Genomic DNA, 21,060 nt, shown 5'->3' on the forward strand with positions numbered 1-21,060 from the left:
CATATGAAGTAAACAAGTTCTTACAGGTGATTGTTTTCTTTTGGAAACCTTCTGTAATGTTAGGGACAACTTGCGTGCCCTGACTGCAGGACAGACGGTTTGCCATCGTACACTATCATGTTCCATGTACAGCTGTACCTGGCATCACATACTGCCCATGTTTTTATCTCATAGTTCCCTGGTTTACTTGGGATGTTCTGTTGGAAAGGACAGAGTCCTCTGAAGGGGACTTGGTGTTCATACAGTCACATCAGTACCTGGATCTTACATCAACAGCAGGAGAAACACCCACTTGTTCCATACACCTCATGGGAGCACGTTTGTGTCATGAACGACGATCTTCTATTGTGTCTTTATCATGAAATGATATCACTTTTGGGATTCTATGATTAATCTTGTGTTAGGCACGGTAGCATGAAAACTTCCCTACCAGACTCAGGATGTCATAAACTGGCTGTAGCGACTTTATTGGATAGATGCACGGCAGTAAGAATCAACATACCCACCTATGCTTACAGCTGCATTCGATCCATTATTCTTCATCTGTTGTTGTCCTCCTTGTTTGTCATTGACTTGGCTGTAGAGCAGGTCATCTACTAATTGGATGGTTGTTGGTTCAATCTCTGTGTGCTCTAGTCTGGAGTTCTTACCAAGGTGTCCTTGGGCAAGTTACTGAACCCCAACTTGGTCTCTGATGCATCCATTGGCATGTGAAAGTTAAAAAGCATAATACATGGTGTATAATGCTTTCAGTACTCGAGTATAAAAGCAATTGAAGGGGTATGGGACCTGGCGTATGTGCTTGGACCGTGGTAGATTGTCTTTCTCTGTGACGCATGAGAGAGTCATGCATCGTCTGTCACTGGGAAGGATAGAAGACCAGATCAATGTTTCCTCACATTACTGCAAATATTTCTATGTCTCAGCTGACTCCTCTTTCTTGCTTGATTCTTTGTCTTCATCATAATTGAAATGGATGATGTGTAGTCCTCTGACACATCTTCTATTTCAGTTTCACATTCTGAAAATTCGATAAACTTCAAGCAGCCCAGTCACTTTCTTTCCAAGCTCCTCAGACTACCATGTCCTGGATGCCTGAGAACCTACTTGAACATAGTTCAGATTCTTCCTCATCATCATCATCTTCATCAGTTTCCTTCACTTCATACCCTTCTTCCACTTCTGTGGGTGGGTGATGTGGGAGCTTCTTCAGAGAAAGGGTAGCATGTGGTCTAAATATTGGCAATATTTTCTTTATCTTCTAATCCTGGATACTCCTGATCATTGATTCTTCCTCATTATATTAGAGGACAATATGTGCATTGTTCTACTGGTCATTCCTTTCCACAACATGGTAAAAAAAATTACTTTTTCATACTTTCTGTGAATATATTATTGTAGGGTCTACCTTACAATATAAAGCACCTTGAGGCCACAGTTGTTGTGATTTGGCGCTGTATAAATAAAATTGAATTGAACCGAATGTAGAGCACCTGCCTCCTCATTGTGTTGCCTGTTGTTGTTGTGGTTGTTATGACCAGTGCTTGACCCCACACATCAGTGATCCAAGATCAAAGATGTTTGAAAGCAGTATGGTGTGACAATGTGGCCCTTTACAACACTTTGTACTTTGGGGTCGTTTTTGACCCCTGATGACCACAGGTGTTAGCAAATCCAATGAAAACCCCATAAATAAATCAAATTACTTAAAACTTATACCAATCATGCATAGCATAGTACTGAATAACTCCTGTTATGTTCAGACGATTTGATGAATAAAAAACACATTTTGGATGGCGAAAGATTTCTTTTCGGGTCAAAAATGACCCGAGGACAACACAAGGGTTAAGCCTAAGACTGGTTGGAAAGTCTTGGGGCTTCATATGGATTTTTCCAGACAAAAACTGCCCAAAGATGTCAGTTTTAATGGTAAAGGTTCCTGTACTGACAATCAATCATGTGGTTTGCCTTAGAGATACACAGATACACAGCTGAGGTCCTGAGCATGAGTAGTGTTGAACTTCAGGTTGTTTTGATGAGCAGTGAAAGGATCTGAAGTCTCCATGAATAGTAGTGGCCCAAACCAGTGATGCTGAAAAAAGGTATATATGTGTTGTTTAAAACTTAATTGAGAGCTTGACAAAATCTTGAAACTACTTCTTTCTCAAGACTCACTGGTGCCTGTAGCCTACATGCTTTACAGACTCCAGATAAACTCAAATATAAAACACGGTCCTGAAATATGCGATGTGAACCGCATATGTCTTAATTGTATCATAGCAGCCAATTAACCTACTCTGTGTTTTGCATGTACGTGCGGCGGGCTTCGACCTGCATTGCCAAGCAACACAGAAAAGCAGGTTAATAAGGCCGTGAAGCTGCTGACCTGCCTTAAATCCTGCTCGCATGTTATTTGGCCGCTTCAGCGAGGACAGATAAAGAGCTGAGTGGCAGGGCTGCCCACACCGACTTCACAGTAATCACATTACAAAACCTCATTATCTATAGAAGACTACAGCAACAAACAGGCAGAACAACAGAGTAATCACTTTTAAAGTTTTATTCATTACGCTGCAGTTTGACTACAGCATAAGTACAAGCATAAAATCTTTGACTACAACAGCACTTAGAGCAACATTTTTTGATTTTTTTTTTTCTTTTCTGTAAAAGTATTGCAATAACAGACCTTAGGCCTAAAACCTATTACATCACAATTGCTTAAATAAAAAGAGGCAAAAATACACAACAATTTTACCTCTGTGTTTGTGTGTATGTGTGTGTATTTTTTTATATATATATATATATATATATATATATATATATATATATATATATATATATATATATATATATATATATATATATATATATATATATATATATATATATATATATATATATATATATATATATATATATATATATATATATATATAAATAAAATCACACACACATTGTATGGTTACTGAATACAGCCATATATATCTAGATTTGAGCACAGAGGGGGGAGAGGAAGAATCATTTTTGTAACGAAAGCTAAACGATGTTACAAAACCCATGATGGAAGCAGTCCTATGTTAGCTGTCAAGACTGAGAGAATACCAAACTGTTGACACGATATCGTCGTCATTAAAATCAGGAACAGTAAAAAGAGCTACTTGTGGTCTTGTCAGCAGTCGAGTACACATTTCTGAGAGAGAGAGAGAGAGCACTGCGAAGAGAGAAATCAAATAAAAGATCAGTCTGAGCCCGTTAATTCTTCAAGCTAGTGCAGGAAACGAAAAAGAGAAAGAAAAACTTTTAAATTGAAATTAAAGGAAGAGGAGAGCCGAGCGGCACGCCAGCCAAAGTTACAATAGAGACCATTTCCAAATATAAACTACACAACTGCCACTTATTTGGTGCTTCAAAGAGAACATGGCGCGTTGCTATGTACATCGTCTATAGATAAGAATGAACATGCTCTGCGGTTATTGTACAGTGGAGTTATTTTCAGTACATACTGTAAATAAATGACTGCAGATTAAACATGACTTTTGTTTTAATATACTGTGCCACATATAACATTATAATGTAGAAAATAATCGTGAAAAATAACAGAGGAAACAAACAAAAACAAAAAAAGTGACAGTTTGAACGGCTTTTTTCCCCTCGCTCGTGCCATGCTGGTGCAACTTTCCAAACTGAACCACTAAATGGATTTTTTTTTTTCCTTCTTCCCCTCCATTGATGGTTTTCCTCTTTGACAACCATGCAATTAAAAACTAGAGCTGAAATGCCTAAACATCCAGCCGGACCAATAAGCAGAGCCCAGTGTGCTCAGCGAGTTTTTACACTTTGGCAGAATTACAAAAACTAAAAATCAGACGTACAGAGGAGCACATTCTCCTAGATCACGGAGAAGTGCTGACAGCTCTCGTGTGTGTGTGTGAGATATATGTTTTCTTAAAAGATCTGTATAATAGAGCTATACATTTGTTAGTTGGTCAAAAGAAAAATCATCAGCCAGTGCCTAAATGATGGCTGGCACTGTGACAGAAGAATCCGACAAACACGTGAATATCGTCTCTCAACAAGGGTCCTTAATCCCGAGGTTCTCTCGTCCTCATAACAGACTATTCATAGCAAAATATTATTATTAAGTAGTAATTTGTATTTGTGTTGCAACCATTTTCTAAGCGTACTTTGCAAACCACGTTTTCTTATTTTTAAAGGAAAAAAAAAGAAAAAAAAAAAAGACAAAGCACATTTTTAACTGTAGGCATTTACAAATTTGATGCTGCCTTCTTAAAATTCTTATATCGTCTATACATTATATTACATTATTCACAACATCTTTTTGTGGTTTCTACCCATTGGGTAGGATATGTGCATAATATATTCAAGTTATATACAGCACCTTACAAACAAACATAAAGAAAGACAGACTACTGAAAAAAGCACCGTTGGAAGTGAGGCACAACGAAGGTGGGAGCTTTTTGAGTGCAAGTGGGTTTCCTATGTCTGCTCCACACAGGTCACATTACTGCTTGGAATGGCTTCAGTGGCTTCTCTAGGAGCGACCGGTCCTGTCTGGCACAATGGCCGGTGAGCAACTGCCGCACTCAAAAAAATAAAAATAAAAAATAAAAAAAAGTTCAAGGTGGAGCAGCAAGTTTGGAAACAGGCACACTGTTGCTCATTGGGAGGGAGGGTGGGTGCGTGGGTGTCGCTAAATTAACAAGAGCTTGAGAACGCCCCAGAATCCTAAATGTCGGAGCAGGCTCATCCATCCAAGACTTTAGAGAGAGGGGAAAAAAAAAAAAAAAAAAAAAAAAGACAGAAAGGATCGCTTTTTGGCCGTCCTCGCACTCTGCTTCTCTATTCTGCCAGACAGGCGGCGATGAAGCCACCCTCGCGGATTCCCAGCAGTAGTCTGACTGAGGTGTGGTCTGCTCAAACATGAACGTTAGGCACCTTATTTACTCACATAATAGTAACATGCAAACCTCCTTGTAGAAAACATAAAATTCATCTTTGTATCCTCCATTTACAAGCTATGACTGCGCAGAAAGAACAAGCAGAGAACAAAAAAGAAGAAGGAAAAAATATTAAAAAAAAAAAAACGGGGGAAGAAGATGTGGGGCTGGAGTAGGTCAAAGGCCAAAAGTGTTGGGACAATCTTTGCTAGGTAAACACACCTCTGCTCATCTGAAGTCAAAGTGTTGGAACACAAGGCTTGATGTCTCAATACTTGTGGGTTTGACTGCAAAGGGCCAGATTTCTCTCCTTCTGGTTGATGTGAAGGGGGGGGGGGGTGATACAAAGACTTTGGGCGGGTTGGGGTGAGCATGAGAAGCAGCAGTAGCAACAACAGTAGCAGCAGCAACAGCAATAGCAGCGATGTGATCTCACTCACTCACACACACACAACAAAACCTTAGAGTCAGCTGATAACCACTGGGACATTCAAACACACCGATGCCGACGGGGCTTCCGTTCAGACTCACTGAAACTTTCTTATAAGTGACTCATGAGTGTGGAAGGAGGGGGACAAACATACATGAAGAACCACTTCCTGCTTCCACCTCAGCTGTTTGGCATGATGCCATCGAACACTGCTGCACTCGTCCAATAATCACCCGTGTTCATCTGGCAGCAGCAGGTGTTCTACACCGACACATTTCATTTCATACTACAGAGGTTTGTGTATTCGTCATACGAGACCTCATCAAGTTTTTCTTTGTTGTGCGCTGACAAGGGGTGATAAAAGATGTTCAGCCTGGTGTTACTTTATATTTTTTTCTTGTCAACAAATCCCATGAAAAGATTCATAAGTACTGCATGTTCCCTGTGCACCCTGGGATTCAGTGTAAAATGTTACAAACCCAACACAGCCTAATGGAAATAATTTAAATGAGTAGTTTAAACAAGATTATATCAAATGATCAGACTACATTTTACACGTGTCGCTTAAATTTGATCCTAGCAGCTCATCCCATAGGTATGAGAAGCACGGTCTTGCTGAAATAAGCAGAGGCTTCACTGAAAGATCATCAGGGTGGGACCACATGTTGCTCCATCACCCAGCATTACTGAGGGTTTCATCTGGCACGAGCGTGGGCACAGACACGTTTTCCGTTGCAGTCTTCAGAGTATCGTATCACTAACCGTCTTTACTGAAAGACGATCCTTTCTAATCAAAGATGCTATGGACCTGTTGCCAGTTAGCTGTGAAACATCCTGCTACTTCTTCAGCTTTTCTGAAACATCCTGGCAACAAATTCACACATTTTCCTGAAACAAAAATGATCTGCAAACGTGTTATTGTTAGCATGTTATTCCCATGAGCTCGACTGTGGTTGAATAACAGTGAGTCGCACCGGAAAGCATGTTCCTTCATTACCAGCACGCAGCCGTTTACATGGACATGGACTCACACAGCCTTCCTGTGGGTGCTAGTGCCCACTAGAGCACCAAATGTGTTTGAGCTTAAAATAGTCCTCAACCAGTCCAAATCTAACTAGAGCCACGTGTGCAGCGTCCAGGTGCTGCACCCACCTCCCTGTGAGCCTCACGCTGAAAAATCCACTGGTTGGATATATATATATTTTTTTTTTTTTTAAAAAAAGCTCCATTAACAGACCTGTCATAATGACTCCCACGTACAGAGCTTTAAAATCGTGACAACAGTGGACTGTGAAAGCGATTGCTCTTCGACGATGAATTTTGGCATTAACAAGAAACACACTAATTTAACCTTGAGCCAAATGCTTCTTTTAAATATTGTGTCTCTTCAGCAGAAATGAATGGAACTGGTGCTTAGTGCCTAGTGCTACAGAAGGGGGGAGGAGGTCACAAAAGTATTTAGACACTTTCATGGGATTTGCTGAGAGTAGGAAAAACATCAAATTCATACAACCTTGTCCTCTGATCTTGAAAAGAAAGCAGAGCTTTCGTTTTTCAAAGATTTAATACATGGAGGGACTATAAAGACTGCACTTCACTCAGAAAACAAGCATGTCCCGCGTGCACACCGATGTGCTGAGGCTGTACTGCTAGCACGCCTGGAACCAGTACGTAGTATGGAACAGACTCACATCATCATCATCCCAGCTGGGCTTTTCCTTTTTGGGGTTTGCTGGATGCGTCCACTTTGTTTGAGGCTCACTGTGATGTCACCTTTGCACTGTGACAATCAAACATGGAGCATTTCTGCCTTTTTAAGAAAGACACTCGACTGTATCCCGATGAAAGCTGAACTGAAGCTGTGTTAAAGAAGTAATATGTCCTTGAATGTTTAAACTGGAGTCAGTTAATAAATCATTCAGTTACAATCTCACACACACACACACACACACACACACACAAAACCCCTGCAGGAGCATTAAGTGCTTTTCTGTGTTGTTAAAAGGTCTGACCAACAAACGCACATGTGTACACACTTATACAGCGAGGAGAGGGCTGCACCAGCACGCTGCCGAATGAGAACTCCACTCCAGTCTCCACTTTAAAGGGCTCGGCGGACTCTGCATCATTTGATCGCACTTTTTCTGCACACGGATGGATGGAAGGAGTGATGATGAACAGTGTTTACCGGAGACGCAGTTAGAAAAGGGGGGAGGGGGACTGGCGCAAACAGGAAAGAGAGACAGATAAAGCGCAAGAGCAGAGGAGAAGGCAACGATGAGCAGAGAAAAAGGCTAGATTTTCAAAAAGGTTTTTTTTTCTGTTTCTTTTACAAAAAGGAGCCTCCCATAGCCCTTTGACTTTGACCACAGACAATTTTCCTTTAAAAACCTGATCTCTGTGCTGACAGATGCAGACAGGAATCTTCACTTTGTGTCATTCTTTTGTGGCTTTAGAAACGTGAAGACGGAGAGTCGAGCCTTCTTTTTTCCCCCTCCTTCTTCTTCTTCACATATTTTGTGTTTTTCTGTGTGGGTTCGAGTTCAGTGTGGTGGCTGTTGGCAGAATGCACTGTGCAAGATGTCTGAGACGAGCATTTGGGGAAGGGCGGTGGACCTGGATGCAGGGAAGGGGGGTGAGAGGAAACATCAGGTACTCAGCAGTCAGGGTAGATTTGAAATGAGAATCTGCTCTGACCACCTGCTAGACAGACCCTCCTTAACAGGGGCTGAGGGCTTTTTTTTTTTTTAAACTTTATTATATCAAAACAGCTGGGCTGATATCTCACAAATCTGAGCCTGGATCCCACTGAATCCAGCCAAGCTGTGTTTAGGACTCTAATCTTTGCTCACTTCCTCTGGTGGTTAGTTATAACACGCCATCAATCCAGCAGCTGCTCATGAGGCAGATTACCCCCCCCCCAACCCTCCCCATGATGTGAACGCAGACATGAAGCAGTACAGGTTATTCTCTTACTAAGTCTCACTGTGCCTGTGGTGTAAGCAGACAGAGATGTTTAGGCTGGGTACAAGGATTTCTTGCGGTTTTCAAAAAAGGAAGGACATAAGCTTATAATACTTGTTTTTTTTGTTGTTTTTTTGTTGTTGTTGGGTTTTTTTGTTTTGTTTTTTTGTTTTTGCTCCCAATTGTTTAAAACAACTTTGGAGCCAAAGTTCAGTCAGTCAATCAGTCCATTCACAAAAAGGCCAAAAAACAAACAAACAAGACAGGAAATTAAAAACATCGCTGTTATAACATAACATCATTTCCCTCTTCTCTTTTACAACAAAAAGATAGTGCAACTTTGAGATAACGTTTCTTTTGTGTTTTCAATGTTAAAACAAGTCATTCCCCCCCTTTGTTTTGCTTCCTTGTGAACCTTGGCACTAAGATTTGGGTTTGTGAGTCTCTTGTTTCGTTGTGTTCTCTGTAAAGTCCTTGATTCTCAGTTCTCGCTTTGTGCACAGATCCCGGTCCAAAAACAGAAAAACAATGAAGAAAGAAGAAAACAACAAACCCCCCCCTCCTCAGTTCCTGGGGTCAGCGGCATCACCGCCGGGGGGAGTGGGGGGGTGAAAGAGAAAACTGTTTCAATCTGTGCTAGCAGTGTGGTTCTTTCTTAAAATAAGGAGGAAAAAAAAGTCTGGACACAGTGCGTACATCCTGTCCCAGCAGTGCTAGCGCATGGATGAAATGAGATCAGTTGGTTCCTCTCTTTGCTCGTTTCTGTAGCTAAAGTTGGTGTGTTTGTGCATGGGAGTGTGGAGAGAGGACGTGAGAGACAGAGCGATAAGAGAGACCCCGGCTTATAGGAGGTCTGAGGTGAACGAGAGACACAGATCTCAGTCTGGGGTGGGTGGCCTTACCTTTCCCCTCCCTGTTTCTTCACACCAAATCCTCTGGTTGGCCGTCCTTGGCCTTGGCAGGTACAATTGTGCTTTCTGATTGGCTCTGCTGCTGGATTGTCCTGCTCCCCAGCCCCCCTGGCCTCCCCACCCTCTGGTTATTGCTGTGCTGGTGTAGAAAGAATGCTGAGCCAGGGTAGTGGCCTATCACCTCGCTGTATGCTGGCGGGGGGCCCTCCATACGCCCGTGGCTGCTGGAGTTGGCGGCACTGATGCCCGAGTTACTGCTGGGCGGCCTGGGGCCACCGCCCCCCATCCCCGCCCCTCCTCCCCCTACCCCTCCTAGACTCCCGCCTCCTCCCATGTCGATCAAGTCACTGTCGTAGATGGTCCGATTGGGCGGTGCCCTCACCGACTCGCGGTTCAGCTCCATCTGCTGCTCGGGGTCACGGAGCTGGAGGGTGCAGGGTCCCTGGTATGGCGGTGGTTCCTCCCCGTCCGACAGAGAGATGGTGGGCGGCAGGTCAATCTGATGCTGCAGGTAGGGGTAGGTGGGCTGGAAGCGGCTGAAGCGGTCACGCTGCATGAAGGAGGGAGCGGTGAAGCGATCCCTCGCCTGCGGAGCATATAACACCTGAGAGACAGAGCGAGACAGAGGAGTGAATGAGCTGGGACATGCACGAGGAGAGGACAAAGATAAAAGGTTGGTTGTGAGCTGGCTGGCATCAACAGGAACTCGATCAGTCTTAATACCAGTATCTTTCTGATACACATGCAACGTGAAAATGACCAAACACTCAAACTGATGTTCAGTGCAATGAACTCAGAGTCACTGTTTGATCTACAAAACTTCTGTTTGAGTTTTTGGGAATAATTCATCTTGAGAGCAGCTCATCGTTAAAAATCTTTTTTTTTTTTTTTAAATCATTAAAATCATTTTCATGACCAGTCAGCCTTGTGAGTTAATGACACTGTAGCAGCAAAAACTACTGATCACGTCTGGCCTGCAATCCAAAATCCAAATCTATCAAACGAGCAATGAGGCTGGAAGCAACAAGTGTTTCTCATTTTATTTGTCAAGTGACTTATCTGTGATTATTCATCCATCCCAATTCATTACCTGTAATTTTTAGAGTCATACCCAGAGTCTATTAACAGTTTAGCAGTTCTGACCTTACCCTGCACACAGCCTTCATTTGTTTATTCTGTTTTGGTCACAGTGTAAACCAGTTATAGCCTCACAGCAAGTCACATGATGCTTTCTGCATAACAATCATTTCTGTATACGCTGATTTCACGCAAGCTTTTCCTGGGAGACGAGCCTCCGTACAGTGAAGTATGGTTACCATGCTGCATATTTAAAATGAATGATATCCTGGTGCAGCAACAGCACACGCCAGCGTGCCACCAATTAGCTGTGACAGACATTACAATGTAATTACAGTAAAGAGGAAGAAAGGAGCCCGCACTCAAACAGAAAAACATTCAGCACACCGGTTCATCCACCAGCTTTTGTCAGAGATCTTCACCTCAATTAACTCTTCAGACTGTGACGGCGTGATCCATTTCTTCATTTCTCACATTTCTATCCAATTCCACACATTTCCACTGTGTCGAGTCATTATCAGAGGGAACCCATTTCAATTAGTGACTGCAGCTCTAATAGCCAACCCCCACTGACAAGGCAGTCTGGGTGGAGAGAACAACAGACGGGGGAGGGAGGGGGGTTTTAGAGGATCAGGGCAATTGAAATGGAGAGACGGAGTGAGGGAAAGAGTGGAACTGAAAGGATTAAAAGGAAAGGCTACTGAGATAAGGAGAGAGAAAGAAAGAGCACAGAAATGAAAGGAGGAGAAGAAAGAGGCAGGGAGATAAAACGCGAGAAGGGAAAAAGAGCTGAAGGCAGAGAGAGAAAGGACAGAGATAGACAAATAGACAGACGGCAGGGGGAGAAAGGTGTGGAGCTGATAGAGGGAGCAGAGCGCAGCAGAGCAGGGCAGCTCTCAGACGTCTGTCTAGACAGTGTCAGGGGAGGTGTTGCTGATTAATGACGCACCAAAAACCATCCAACCCCCCGCCCTGCCACACAAACACTCAGTCAGCCCCCATCCCTGCATCCATCAGCCACCCACACTCAGTGGCTGCGTCTCCCTCTGCGTTCGTCTCTCCGTGGCCTTTTCCTTAGTTTCCGGGTCTCTCTGGGTGCACACGTCGTTTTTACCTCCTCTCTCTCTCTCTCTCTCTCTGTGTCGCATAAATACTGGGGCACTTTAAATCCGACTTGGTGCTATAAGCCCCTACAAGCCAGTACAGACTGCCAAAGTGCATCCACACTTGCCAGCCAAAACTTTCACACAGCCTCAATATACTATTATCTGCAACTAATCAATACTACCATGTGATTTTCCAGCAGTCTTTTAACCCAGCGCGTCTCTTCCAACCCTGACTCGGAAGCTCCTCCATCTGGCATCAACGCAATTAAGAGATCAGATCACCAGTCACAATGAGTATACTGGCATTTGTTTGTGCTTTTGTATTCACGAGTCTTTGAGAACATGCCAATTTTGATCTTGTTTTGGAGTACAGTGCCAGGCATACCCATTGCAACACAGTGTGTGAGCTCCAATTCCTGCACGATCAAATATTTACCAGCAAGCAAAAAAATGCACATATCAGGCTCTCTGGGCCCTGACTGAACCGCCAAACAACTCTACAAGGGCAAGCGCTGATAAATAAGCCAACAAAGACACAAAGAGAAGCTGAGAGGAAATGGATGTCTTTTATAACGGGGCGAGCAGAGCGTGGAGATTAGACAAAAGCCATCCCTGAGTGTGTTCAGGTCTCCTTTCTCTGTTTTATTCCTTTTAATTACCATTTTTACACACTGCACTTCTCTATACCGACTCTGAATGCCAAACTGTTAAATGCACTTTTATCATCTATGTTCTTTTCATAGCATTTTAGCTTGATAAAAAGGTATGAATTTTGGGGTTCTGTATTTGTTGTGTTTATTTGTAAGGGCTGCAGCTACTTGAAAATAAAATATTCAGCAGCAGAGAGCATCTGATTGTAAGCCTTTAAAGATCACTTGGTTTTTCCACAAGGACAAACACTGAATTAACCCATAACCAGAGGTGCCAATGAGGTTTTTATTAATATTTAAATTGCTTCCCTAAAAACGAGGCGAGAAACTAATTTAGCAGCCTAACCAAATGAACCAAGTCCAGGTGGTCACACTGTGATTCTGACTGAGATGCAGCTGCAATAAATGTGTCAGATTATCAAAATTTATTCAGCCATACGTTGCAGTTAACAATACCTCTACACTCTTCTACGCACTCTGCCTACAGACAAACTCTGTAGTGAGGAAGGATACTGCGCTGGGCTGAATATTTGTTGACATCATCATTGCGCGTTCATAGTTTTTTGTTTGTTTGGAGAGACCATCAGTGTAACTGTGTTCTTTTAATTTTTTTTAAAAAGTGCTGTTTTATGCATTCATTGTTTCCTTATAGTTGCGATGCTGCCAAGAGTCATTGTCTCCATTTAGTTCTTTATACCTTACTTTGTTAAAGGTTTGAGAATTTCTAAAAGCTCCTGCAATTCAAGGAAATTCCTGACAGAAAATGTGTCCAAGGATCACAGCTGTTTCCAGATCCAATGCTCAGAGAGAAAAGACCAACAACCTTATCACAGTAACTTAACTGGTTAGAGGCTACACACTCAGGAGCCTGCAGACAGCCAAACTAGCAGAAATTTTAGTAAGAACTTGCTGAATCTACTGAAATTCAATATTTGTAAGTTTACATATAACAAGTGTAGCCAAAGCAATACTCAGTTTCATTGTGGAAAAGTGAAATTTCATTCAGCTGAGCACTCAGCTCCTATAACATGCGGCATTAGCTGAATGTGTTTATCGGGAGTCAGTGTGGTGGTCTTACCTCCGAGGCGCCTTGCCGAGAGCCGCTGTCTGAAGGCCACAGGCACCCGTCCTGCACATGGAGACACAAACAAAGAGGAAGGCAAAGGTTCAAAAAGTCCCCGGGTGGGTTGAAGATTGTTGTGTTTGTGCTTCAGTGGGATGCTCAGGTTAGCAACAAAAACAACATATTACTAGAGATGCATAAACAGGACTGGTCCAGAATTTAAGATGAGAAAAATACATGTAAAAGAAAATGTAAAAATGGTGTCATCACGTAGCCTGTCCAGGTGAGCAGCTCCCAATGTAACAATAAGAATATGAGCTGACCAAATATATGCCCAGATATCCAGTGCTGGATACTGAGGATGAGCTGGGGCTGGGCTCTAGGGATAAAATGTGTAATGCTTTAGAAGTCTGCAGTCATTACTGTTTGCTGTGTCTGAAAAGGATTTTGATGTGACACCATTAACAAACTTTCTTACTTCACAGCTAAAGAACAAAAAAAGGAGAAGAAAAAGAAGAAAGCATGAATTAAAAAAACAACAACAACAACAACAACAAAAAACCAAAAAGTAACAACTTAATGAGGACACAAAAGATGAAACAGCAGCACTGAGAAATGCCTGATGGCTTCAAACCCAAAATTCTGCCCTGTTTGAGAGCACAACAAAAGACAGAAGGCTCCATTTTAAAAATAGGCAGGATAAAAGCTACAACAAATAAACACAACTGTCAAATAATTGCAGTTTCCCCTTCATCTACACTTGACTGGAGGATCTTTTCTCAGACAGCACAGTCAACAACATTTAGCTGGGTTTTTTTTTTTTTGTTTGGGGGGGGGGGGGCAACATGAGAAGCATAAACATGCATAAATACTGTTTATTCATGCATCTTTTAGGGTTAAAGGTCATCAGCTATTCTTCCAATTTGCATTCAGTGGGCTTGTTGCTTTCTGATGTTGCTTTGTACCTCGCTTTGATTGAATGATACACAGCACAGAGTGGCAGGAGGAATCAAAAAGCAGAGCTTATTAGCTGAACACTAATATTCAAATTGTTGGTAACAGTACACCAAAGCTGACAAATCATTAGGCTGAATATGTTTATGGATCCATAATGCATCATGTGTTGAGCCTGAGTCTATTTCAACGCACGTAAATAAACTGTGTGTGTGTGTGCATGTGTGTTTGTCCCAGAGTGTACATGTCAGTACGGGGGCAGAGCGGCTGCTGTCTAGACGGCGCTGTAGTGAATTAAACATCAAGGCCTGACAGAGTCTGGCTCTGAAGAAACCAATTCAGCAAGTTCATCTAACAGACGCGCGCAAAGACGTTACCTCGCTGAAACTGGGACAGAAACTCAGACTGGGATAAAAGGATTCATTTAGCTCAGCACAGCTTTACTGGGAACATACTGGTAAGCTATGTTTGTCCTGCTGCAGAAATACAGAAATGTACTGTCACAATGACTAGGCAGGGACATTCAGTGAGAACAGATGAACACACATGCGCGCGCATACACAGACACCAGTTTAGATCAAAATGTTACTGGCATGGATGCTGGGAGAACAGTGCCGTCTGAGCCGCTCAGTACAAGCAACACAAACAAACAGTCTCTTTTTAGCTCTCCCTTTCTTTCTCTGTTTCTCAAACACCCACCCGCCCACAAACCCACCCACCCACACTGACCTGTTGTAGGGCATGGTCATGCCTGCGGGCCTGGCTCTGCCTCGTTATGAAAGACCAGGTGGAGAGCTTGTAGTGGTTGAGCAGGCAGATGATCACCACCACCATCACAGTCATCACAACGATGATGATGATGATCTGAACAAACTCCAGTTCAGCTGCACAAACACATGGAAAGAGAGGAAGAGGATTAGCATCTAACTTTTAGAGATTAAAGGTACTTTAGCAGTTAACTTGATATTAAGAGTAGTCATTATTTAAAAAGGAAAAAAAAAAAACATCACGTGGTTTCCAGACAAATCTGCATCATCTCCAAAACACCCAATACATTTTCTAAGAGCACAAACAGACCGACTGAAATATTTAATTTTGTCCAATAAACACCTTAAAGCAATTCAAATTTAATCACATGCGGGGAAATAAGATTTGAGAATGTTTCACACACATCTTAAAAACTGCCTTCAAGTGAAAATCACATTATGTAGCAGAGATAGTGAACACCTCCAGGATTAGGATATTTGCAGGCCTTTTAAAGTCAGACAGGTTGAAATTTGACTGAACTACTTCAGTTTGAGAATCCTAAGAGTCACATTAATCATTCTTCGTCAAATCTGCACTGTTAAAAAGGCAGATTTAAAGCAAAGTGATAACAGGCCAGTTTCATAACTAAGATAATCTCTGCTGATGGAGATCATGCAAAATGAAGCCTCCAGGACACCCAGTAAGAGGACCAGTGATTTGAACCACGACTGAGCTGCTCTAATGTGTGTTCGCCAGCAGAGAGCAGCACAGGTCAATCTCCAAGTGGCTGAGTGTATGTGTGATTTACACAGTATATGAATATGTGTGTGTCTGTCTGAGGAATCTACAGAGAAAAGCTTCAAATCACAAAAAAGATGAGTGTTGAGACAGTGTGTGCCGTCTGTCCCAGAACACAGTGGTTCCTTTGTGGAGACACTGAATAACTGTGGTGTTCTGTTCTGTGACACACATCCACACACACACACACACACACACACACGAGCATCAGAGCTGATGTGGTATGACCTCCCAGATCAGGGCACCACCGGGAGACACAATGATCGCCGCTTTTCACTTACGTCTGCCTCCCATCTCTTGTTCATTGTTTCATGCTCTCTTGCTCGTCTTTGAACCCTGTCTGCATCTCAGCTCTGCCATCACTTTCTCCAACTTTCCTCTAACCCTATCCATGCATCCTCCTCTCCCTCGCCTACACGCCTCTTCTTGCAGTCTTTCAACTCTTCTTGTCTTTATCGATCTCTTCTTCCCTCACCCACCATCATTCATTCCCTACATTTCCCTCATTCTTTGTCATCTCCTACTTTGGCTCTCAATCTTCTTTCTCGTCCACCCCGTCTCTGCTCCCTGCCAGCCTCCCTGTCTGCAGTGTGACACTCTTTTGTTGTGTGTTGTTGGTTTGTTCTGAGTAGGAGTCTTGACCTTGTCCGGTGTTGGCACCCAGTCTGACCTCTGACTCACACGCTTGCTCACTGCTGGACATCCAGTACACTGTGCGTGTGTCCTGTATGAACAATGACACAATGTACGCTCTGCTATTTCAGCCACAATGCCTCAATTCTCAATGCTCCCCCCCCCCAAAAAAAAGCTCTATGCAATCTGAGGAGCACATTACCCATGATGCAACTGGACAGCTTTTGACATGGCAAGGGTAGACCGAGTGAAAAAAAGTAAGCAGAGTGTTAAAATCCAAAAACAACAAGAAATGGAAAGTAATCAGTAACAGAATATCTTGTGAATTCTTTGAAATTAGGAGCACAGAAGGAAACAACCAGAAATGAAAGAGAGCTAGTTAAAGCCAGCCTATCTCAGGCTTCCCTGCCTAATAATCCTCCCTGGCTTATTTGTCTGCAATATGGTGGGTTAGAGTCAAAGCTGGGCTGAAATGCAAAACCCACCCAAACCTGCCTCTGCTTTACCACAGCAGCCACAGGGCGGGGCAGGAGTGAGAGGAACAAGGCCAACTAGAAAAAAACCACAGTGAATGGGGGGTGGGGGGGTGGGGGTAAGAAAAACTGGGGGAAGGAATGAAACCTAAACCAGCAAAACCAACCGACATTAACCACCAAAGAGCAAAGAGGTGGGTACTGCAACCAACGGTGACAGAGAAGCTCCACAACTTCCCCTCTGAGATGAAAGTGAGGTGCTGAAGTGAGCTCAGATGAATTTAATAGTATAATTCAGCAAATTTACCTCATTAAACAGCCTTCTCAAACTATTTAATTGACACATTCAATAACAATCTTAGTGGAAAATCATGACCCACCCCTCTCACATCAGACATTTGAAACTAAGGTATTAAGCTCTTGATCGCAGTGCGAGTCACCTAATATTTAACAGGCAAGAGTAAGGGGAGTGCTGAGAGTCGAGATGAAGGGTCGAAACTGGTGTTTAAAAAAAAGTCTCCTAGTAACATAACATCATGGAGGAAGCCTGTGGCAAGGAGCGACAATTCAAACCTTACAGCCCATCTCAGCTCGAAGACCTTGTATCATATTATACCAGTACAGCAGGAAACCTGGCCTACTTGTGGTTGTTAGAGTTTCCAAAAGTCAAATGGGTGGCAGAGCCTTCAGCTGTCAGGTGATCTCATATGGAACCAGCTCCTAGTATTCAAATTCTCCTTTTGGATAAAACCAACTTGCTCAGGGAACCTTCTCTGAGGTAGTTCTGCTGGAGGTCTCTGTTAAAAGGGAGTTCTTCCTCCTCACTGTCTTTAAGTACTTGCTCATACCTCATTCTTGTTGTACCTTGCAATATAAAGCTGCCTGAAACTGGTGCTATATTAATACAGTTCAGTTCTACTGAGCCTTGTTGAAGTCTGGTGAACCCCTGCTTTAAATCATGGGGCAACATGAACATCTGTATCAATTCATTTAACTTCTGTCAAGGTATTTTACTCTAAAGTACAGCTTCATTGTGGTACGAGGTTTCATACCAAGAATATATGTACAAGATTTAATAAAGTTAAGTAAAAAAAACCAAACAGAAAACACTCCCACTCCCCAGTTTGGGCTCATCAGCTCTCTGTGAAATAAAGCACGGTGTCAGAAAGTTAAGTTGTCGAGCTGCCTGCTTTACTTTGGAGCTTCATCCAGTTACCAGCCTGGGCCTGTGCATTCACCACAGCAGCCACAGGGAGGGGACGGAGGAGGCTTTCAATCAGAGAGAAGCATTCTGGGAAACCAAGTCGACCAGGCCCTCCTGTAAGCCAGCTGGATAAATATCACATACTCTGCCTTCTGCTGTTGTAAAAGCGGCACAAAGCCGACGCCTGACTCAAAGCTGGTGTACTTCTTCTGAAGTGCACAGGCGGGGATGTTTTCACAGCTCAAGTTCATGTTTTTACAGTTCAAGCAAAATAAAAAAGTACAGCGGCTGTAGTTAATGGCCTCTTCTCTAAACGCCAGGGAGGAAGGAAGCCAGAGGAGGAGTTGAGAAGAGAGGAAGGAAGTGCGGGGAGGAGAAAAGACTGGGGGGGTGTCCTCTCTGAACCCAGTATCCACCCGAGTTCAGAGGCTCCAGAACAGAGCGTACAGCACAGGCTCGCTCACAGGCCAGAGAACAGTGTGTGCTGGCAGTCTGCATTAACAGCACCAGCCTGATGTTATTACTACAGTAATCCACTTGTCAAAACAATATCAGCCCGGCGTCTGCAAAAACCCTTATTCCTTCAGCAGGATGAATCACTTGCATTACAAGCCAGCCGTCCTGTCGTTTTTTTTCCTGCTGCGGTGACGAGAGAGGCCATCGAGTTTATTCAAATCATGTCAAAGTGACCATGCTGCACAGCACCGAGCTTAACACATCTGTTCGGGCACTGGCTGTTTTTACACAGCACAGCTTTGTCGACAAAAGGAAAACATTAAAAAAAAACAAACAAAAAAAACATACTGTACATACAAGTATACTTTGAGGGTGTTAAAAAAAGTAATTCAAAGCCAATTTTAAAGCAAGAATTCTCACTACCAGAAGGCAAGTAGAGTTTTTTAAAAACATGCTTATGGCAGCAAATATAGCAAAACTAATCTATATTCTACTGAAAAGGCCTCTCTGTCAAATGCTATAAATGTTATCTACATAAAGCTTAAAACAGTCTTCTTCAGGCTTTTGTTTTTTTTAACTGAAGCCAATTTCATGAGTCAGGAAGTGACTCAGAAGAAGATACAAATCAAGTAGGGCTTACAATAACAATTACGTCTATGAGAGGTCAAAGCTTTATCGTTTACGTTGAAGAACAAATTATTTTTTTTCTTAAAAAAACAACTTTATTTTAACAGTGAACAGTAATGGGATGATGGGACATGAGGAAGGAGAGAAGGAATGATGTAGTTGGACTTGACATGAACCCAAACATAGAGGATTTCAGTACTTGGCAGATTCTGTGCTACAGGCAAAAAGCCAAACGCTAAAAGAGAGGGTAAACAGCTTGGAGAGAGAGAGTGCACACACACACTAACCCAGTGACAGCGCTGTAACCTGTGTGTGTATGCATAGTGGATGGGGAAGGCAGCAGGAGGTCAGACAGTTCAGCTGACCTGTTGGTGAAAGAAGCTGTCAGATGCACAGCAGACGACTGCGCCACTATCAGTGGCCAACACTGCTTTAAGACACACTGTTTGAGAATAGCGATGAATTATGTAAACCCTAACAAGATCAATTCGCTTTATTCCCCCAAAGAAATGGCTGCCCATGTCACAAATCCCTTTGTTTGTTTGTTTTAAACCACAGTAAAAACATTGCTGCTGATGTGAACAGACTCCACTGAGAGCCTGTTTCGTGCGTCTGTCTCTGTACAGTACACGGGATTAGACCGTTTCAATGCACACGTCTATGTCTATATAATGTGGCCCAACAACAGCATGTATATACTGCTGATTCACTCCTGCTTGCAGCAAAAGTTAACACTGAGGCGAAAAAAATCACTTGCACGACTAATGAGTGTTTGCGGGCTTACCCTGTTGAGCCTTGAAATGAAAATCAGGCTAATGGCAATCTACAGAGACTGCACACACTCAGATGGGGCCTCTAACATTGTTATTGCTCAATAAAAATAACATTTGAGCTCAGATGACCTTAGATGCTTCCGTGAGAAAAGTGGGCCTGGCTGGTTTCGTTTGCACAAAGGAGTAGTCTTTTGTCCAAAACCATGAGATTGTATTAAGGTTTGAAGGTGGATGTATGCTGACGGCAGAGCCCGAGTGTGCAGGAGTGGCTCTCTAGCTGCTTGCTAATTTAGAGCAACTCCCAGCAGCAGAGAAAACTGCTTTTCTTTCTCATATAGCAGAGAGCTTCAGCTGCCATATGTCCTACCCTTGCAGCCAAGCGCTTTATGGAACGCACAAGAAAACGCAGCCTGGGGAGCCGACGGGACAGAAGACAACAGAGGGAAATGACATCAGGACCTCTGTCGATAAACTAGGTTTGTGAGGAAATCAAACTTGAGCAAAATGTGGAGGAAGTCTGCAAGTTCTTTACACACGCTAAGCTCATCAAGACCCTGCAGCTGGCTCATTTCCTCTGCAGTCATTTCCTGTTTCCTGCTGAACCCCAGATTTCAGTCGTGAAAAGAAAAATAAAATGAACGTTCTCACAGTTGCACCTGGCAATCAAAACTGCACTTGACTGTGAAACGCTGCGCAGCATTCTAAATGACTGCCTGCAGAAGTGCTGTGTCATTGTGCTGGTCCCAAATCCCAGTGTAGGCAAGCTGTGGGTTCTCATGTCTGGGCTGACAAGTGTGTATATCCGTAAACGCGGAATGTGCGCTGTAACACACATGTGAAAGTGGAAAACAGGAGGAGATAAAAGTAAGACAGACAGACAGACAGAGAGAGAGAAAAAAAGAAAGGACGCTCTCTATTCTCGTCTTTCTCCTGCTGCCCAGTTAGAGGCCTGCTGAGTTCACAGCCTGCTGCCCACCACATTGGGCCCACACACACACACACACACACACACACACACACACACACACAGTTCTCCTTCGACACACACAAGCCCGTCTTCTGCCACTGCCGTTGCTATGGTAACCCTTGGGCACGGTGCCGTGATCAACAAGGCCCGGAGCTTCTGGGGCGCCATGGCAGCGACCTGGCTGGCGCACACACACACACACACACACGTACACTGTGCCACAGAGACGGATAGAATGAGACAAGGAGGGAGAGGAAGCAAGTGCTCGC

General features: G+C 43.2%; 1 protein-coding gene across 3 annotated transcripts in view; it reads right to left on the reverse strand.

Annotated features, from left to right (window-relative positions):
- Positions 1 to 2,919: 2,919 nt before the first annotated feature.
- The window catches only part of LOC146377141 (low-density lipoprotein receptor class A domain-containing protein 4-like), a 252,368-nt gene continuing 234,227 nt past the window's right edge, over positions 2,920 to 21,060 (reverse strand). For all 3 annotated transcript variants that reach the window (XM_084944948.1, XM_084944949.1, XM_084944950.1), the window contains 3 exons: positions 14,843 to 14,997; positions 13,175 to 13,225; positions 2,920 to 9,867 (listed from right to left, as the gene is read on the reverse strand). In XM_084944948.1, coding sequence (XP_084801074.1) covers positions 9,274 to 9,867; positions 13,175 to 13,225; positions 14,843 to 14,997 — 800 coding nt within the window. In that variant the 3' untranslated portion in view covers positions 2,920 to 9,273. The remainder of the gene's footprint in view (positions 9,868 to 13,174; positions 13,226 to 14,842; positions 14,998 to 21,060) is intronic.

Source organism: Perissodus microlepis, chromosome 11, assembly GCF_051167445.1.
Source record: "Perissodus microlepis isolate ML-2025 ecotype Zambia chromosome 11, ASM5116744v1, whole genome shotgun sequence".
Lineage (NCBI taxonomy): Eukaryota > Metazoa > Chordata > Actinopteri > Cichliformes > Cichlidae > Perissodus > Perissodus microlepis.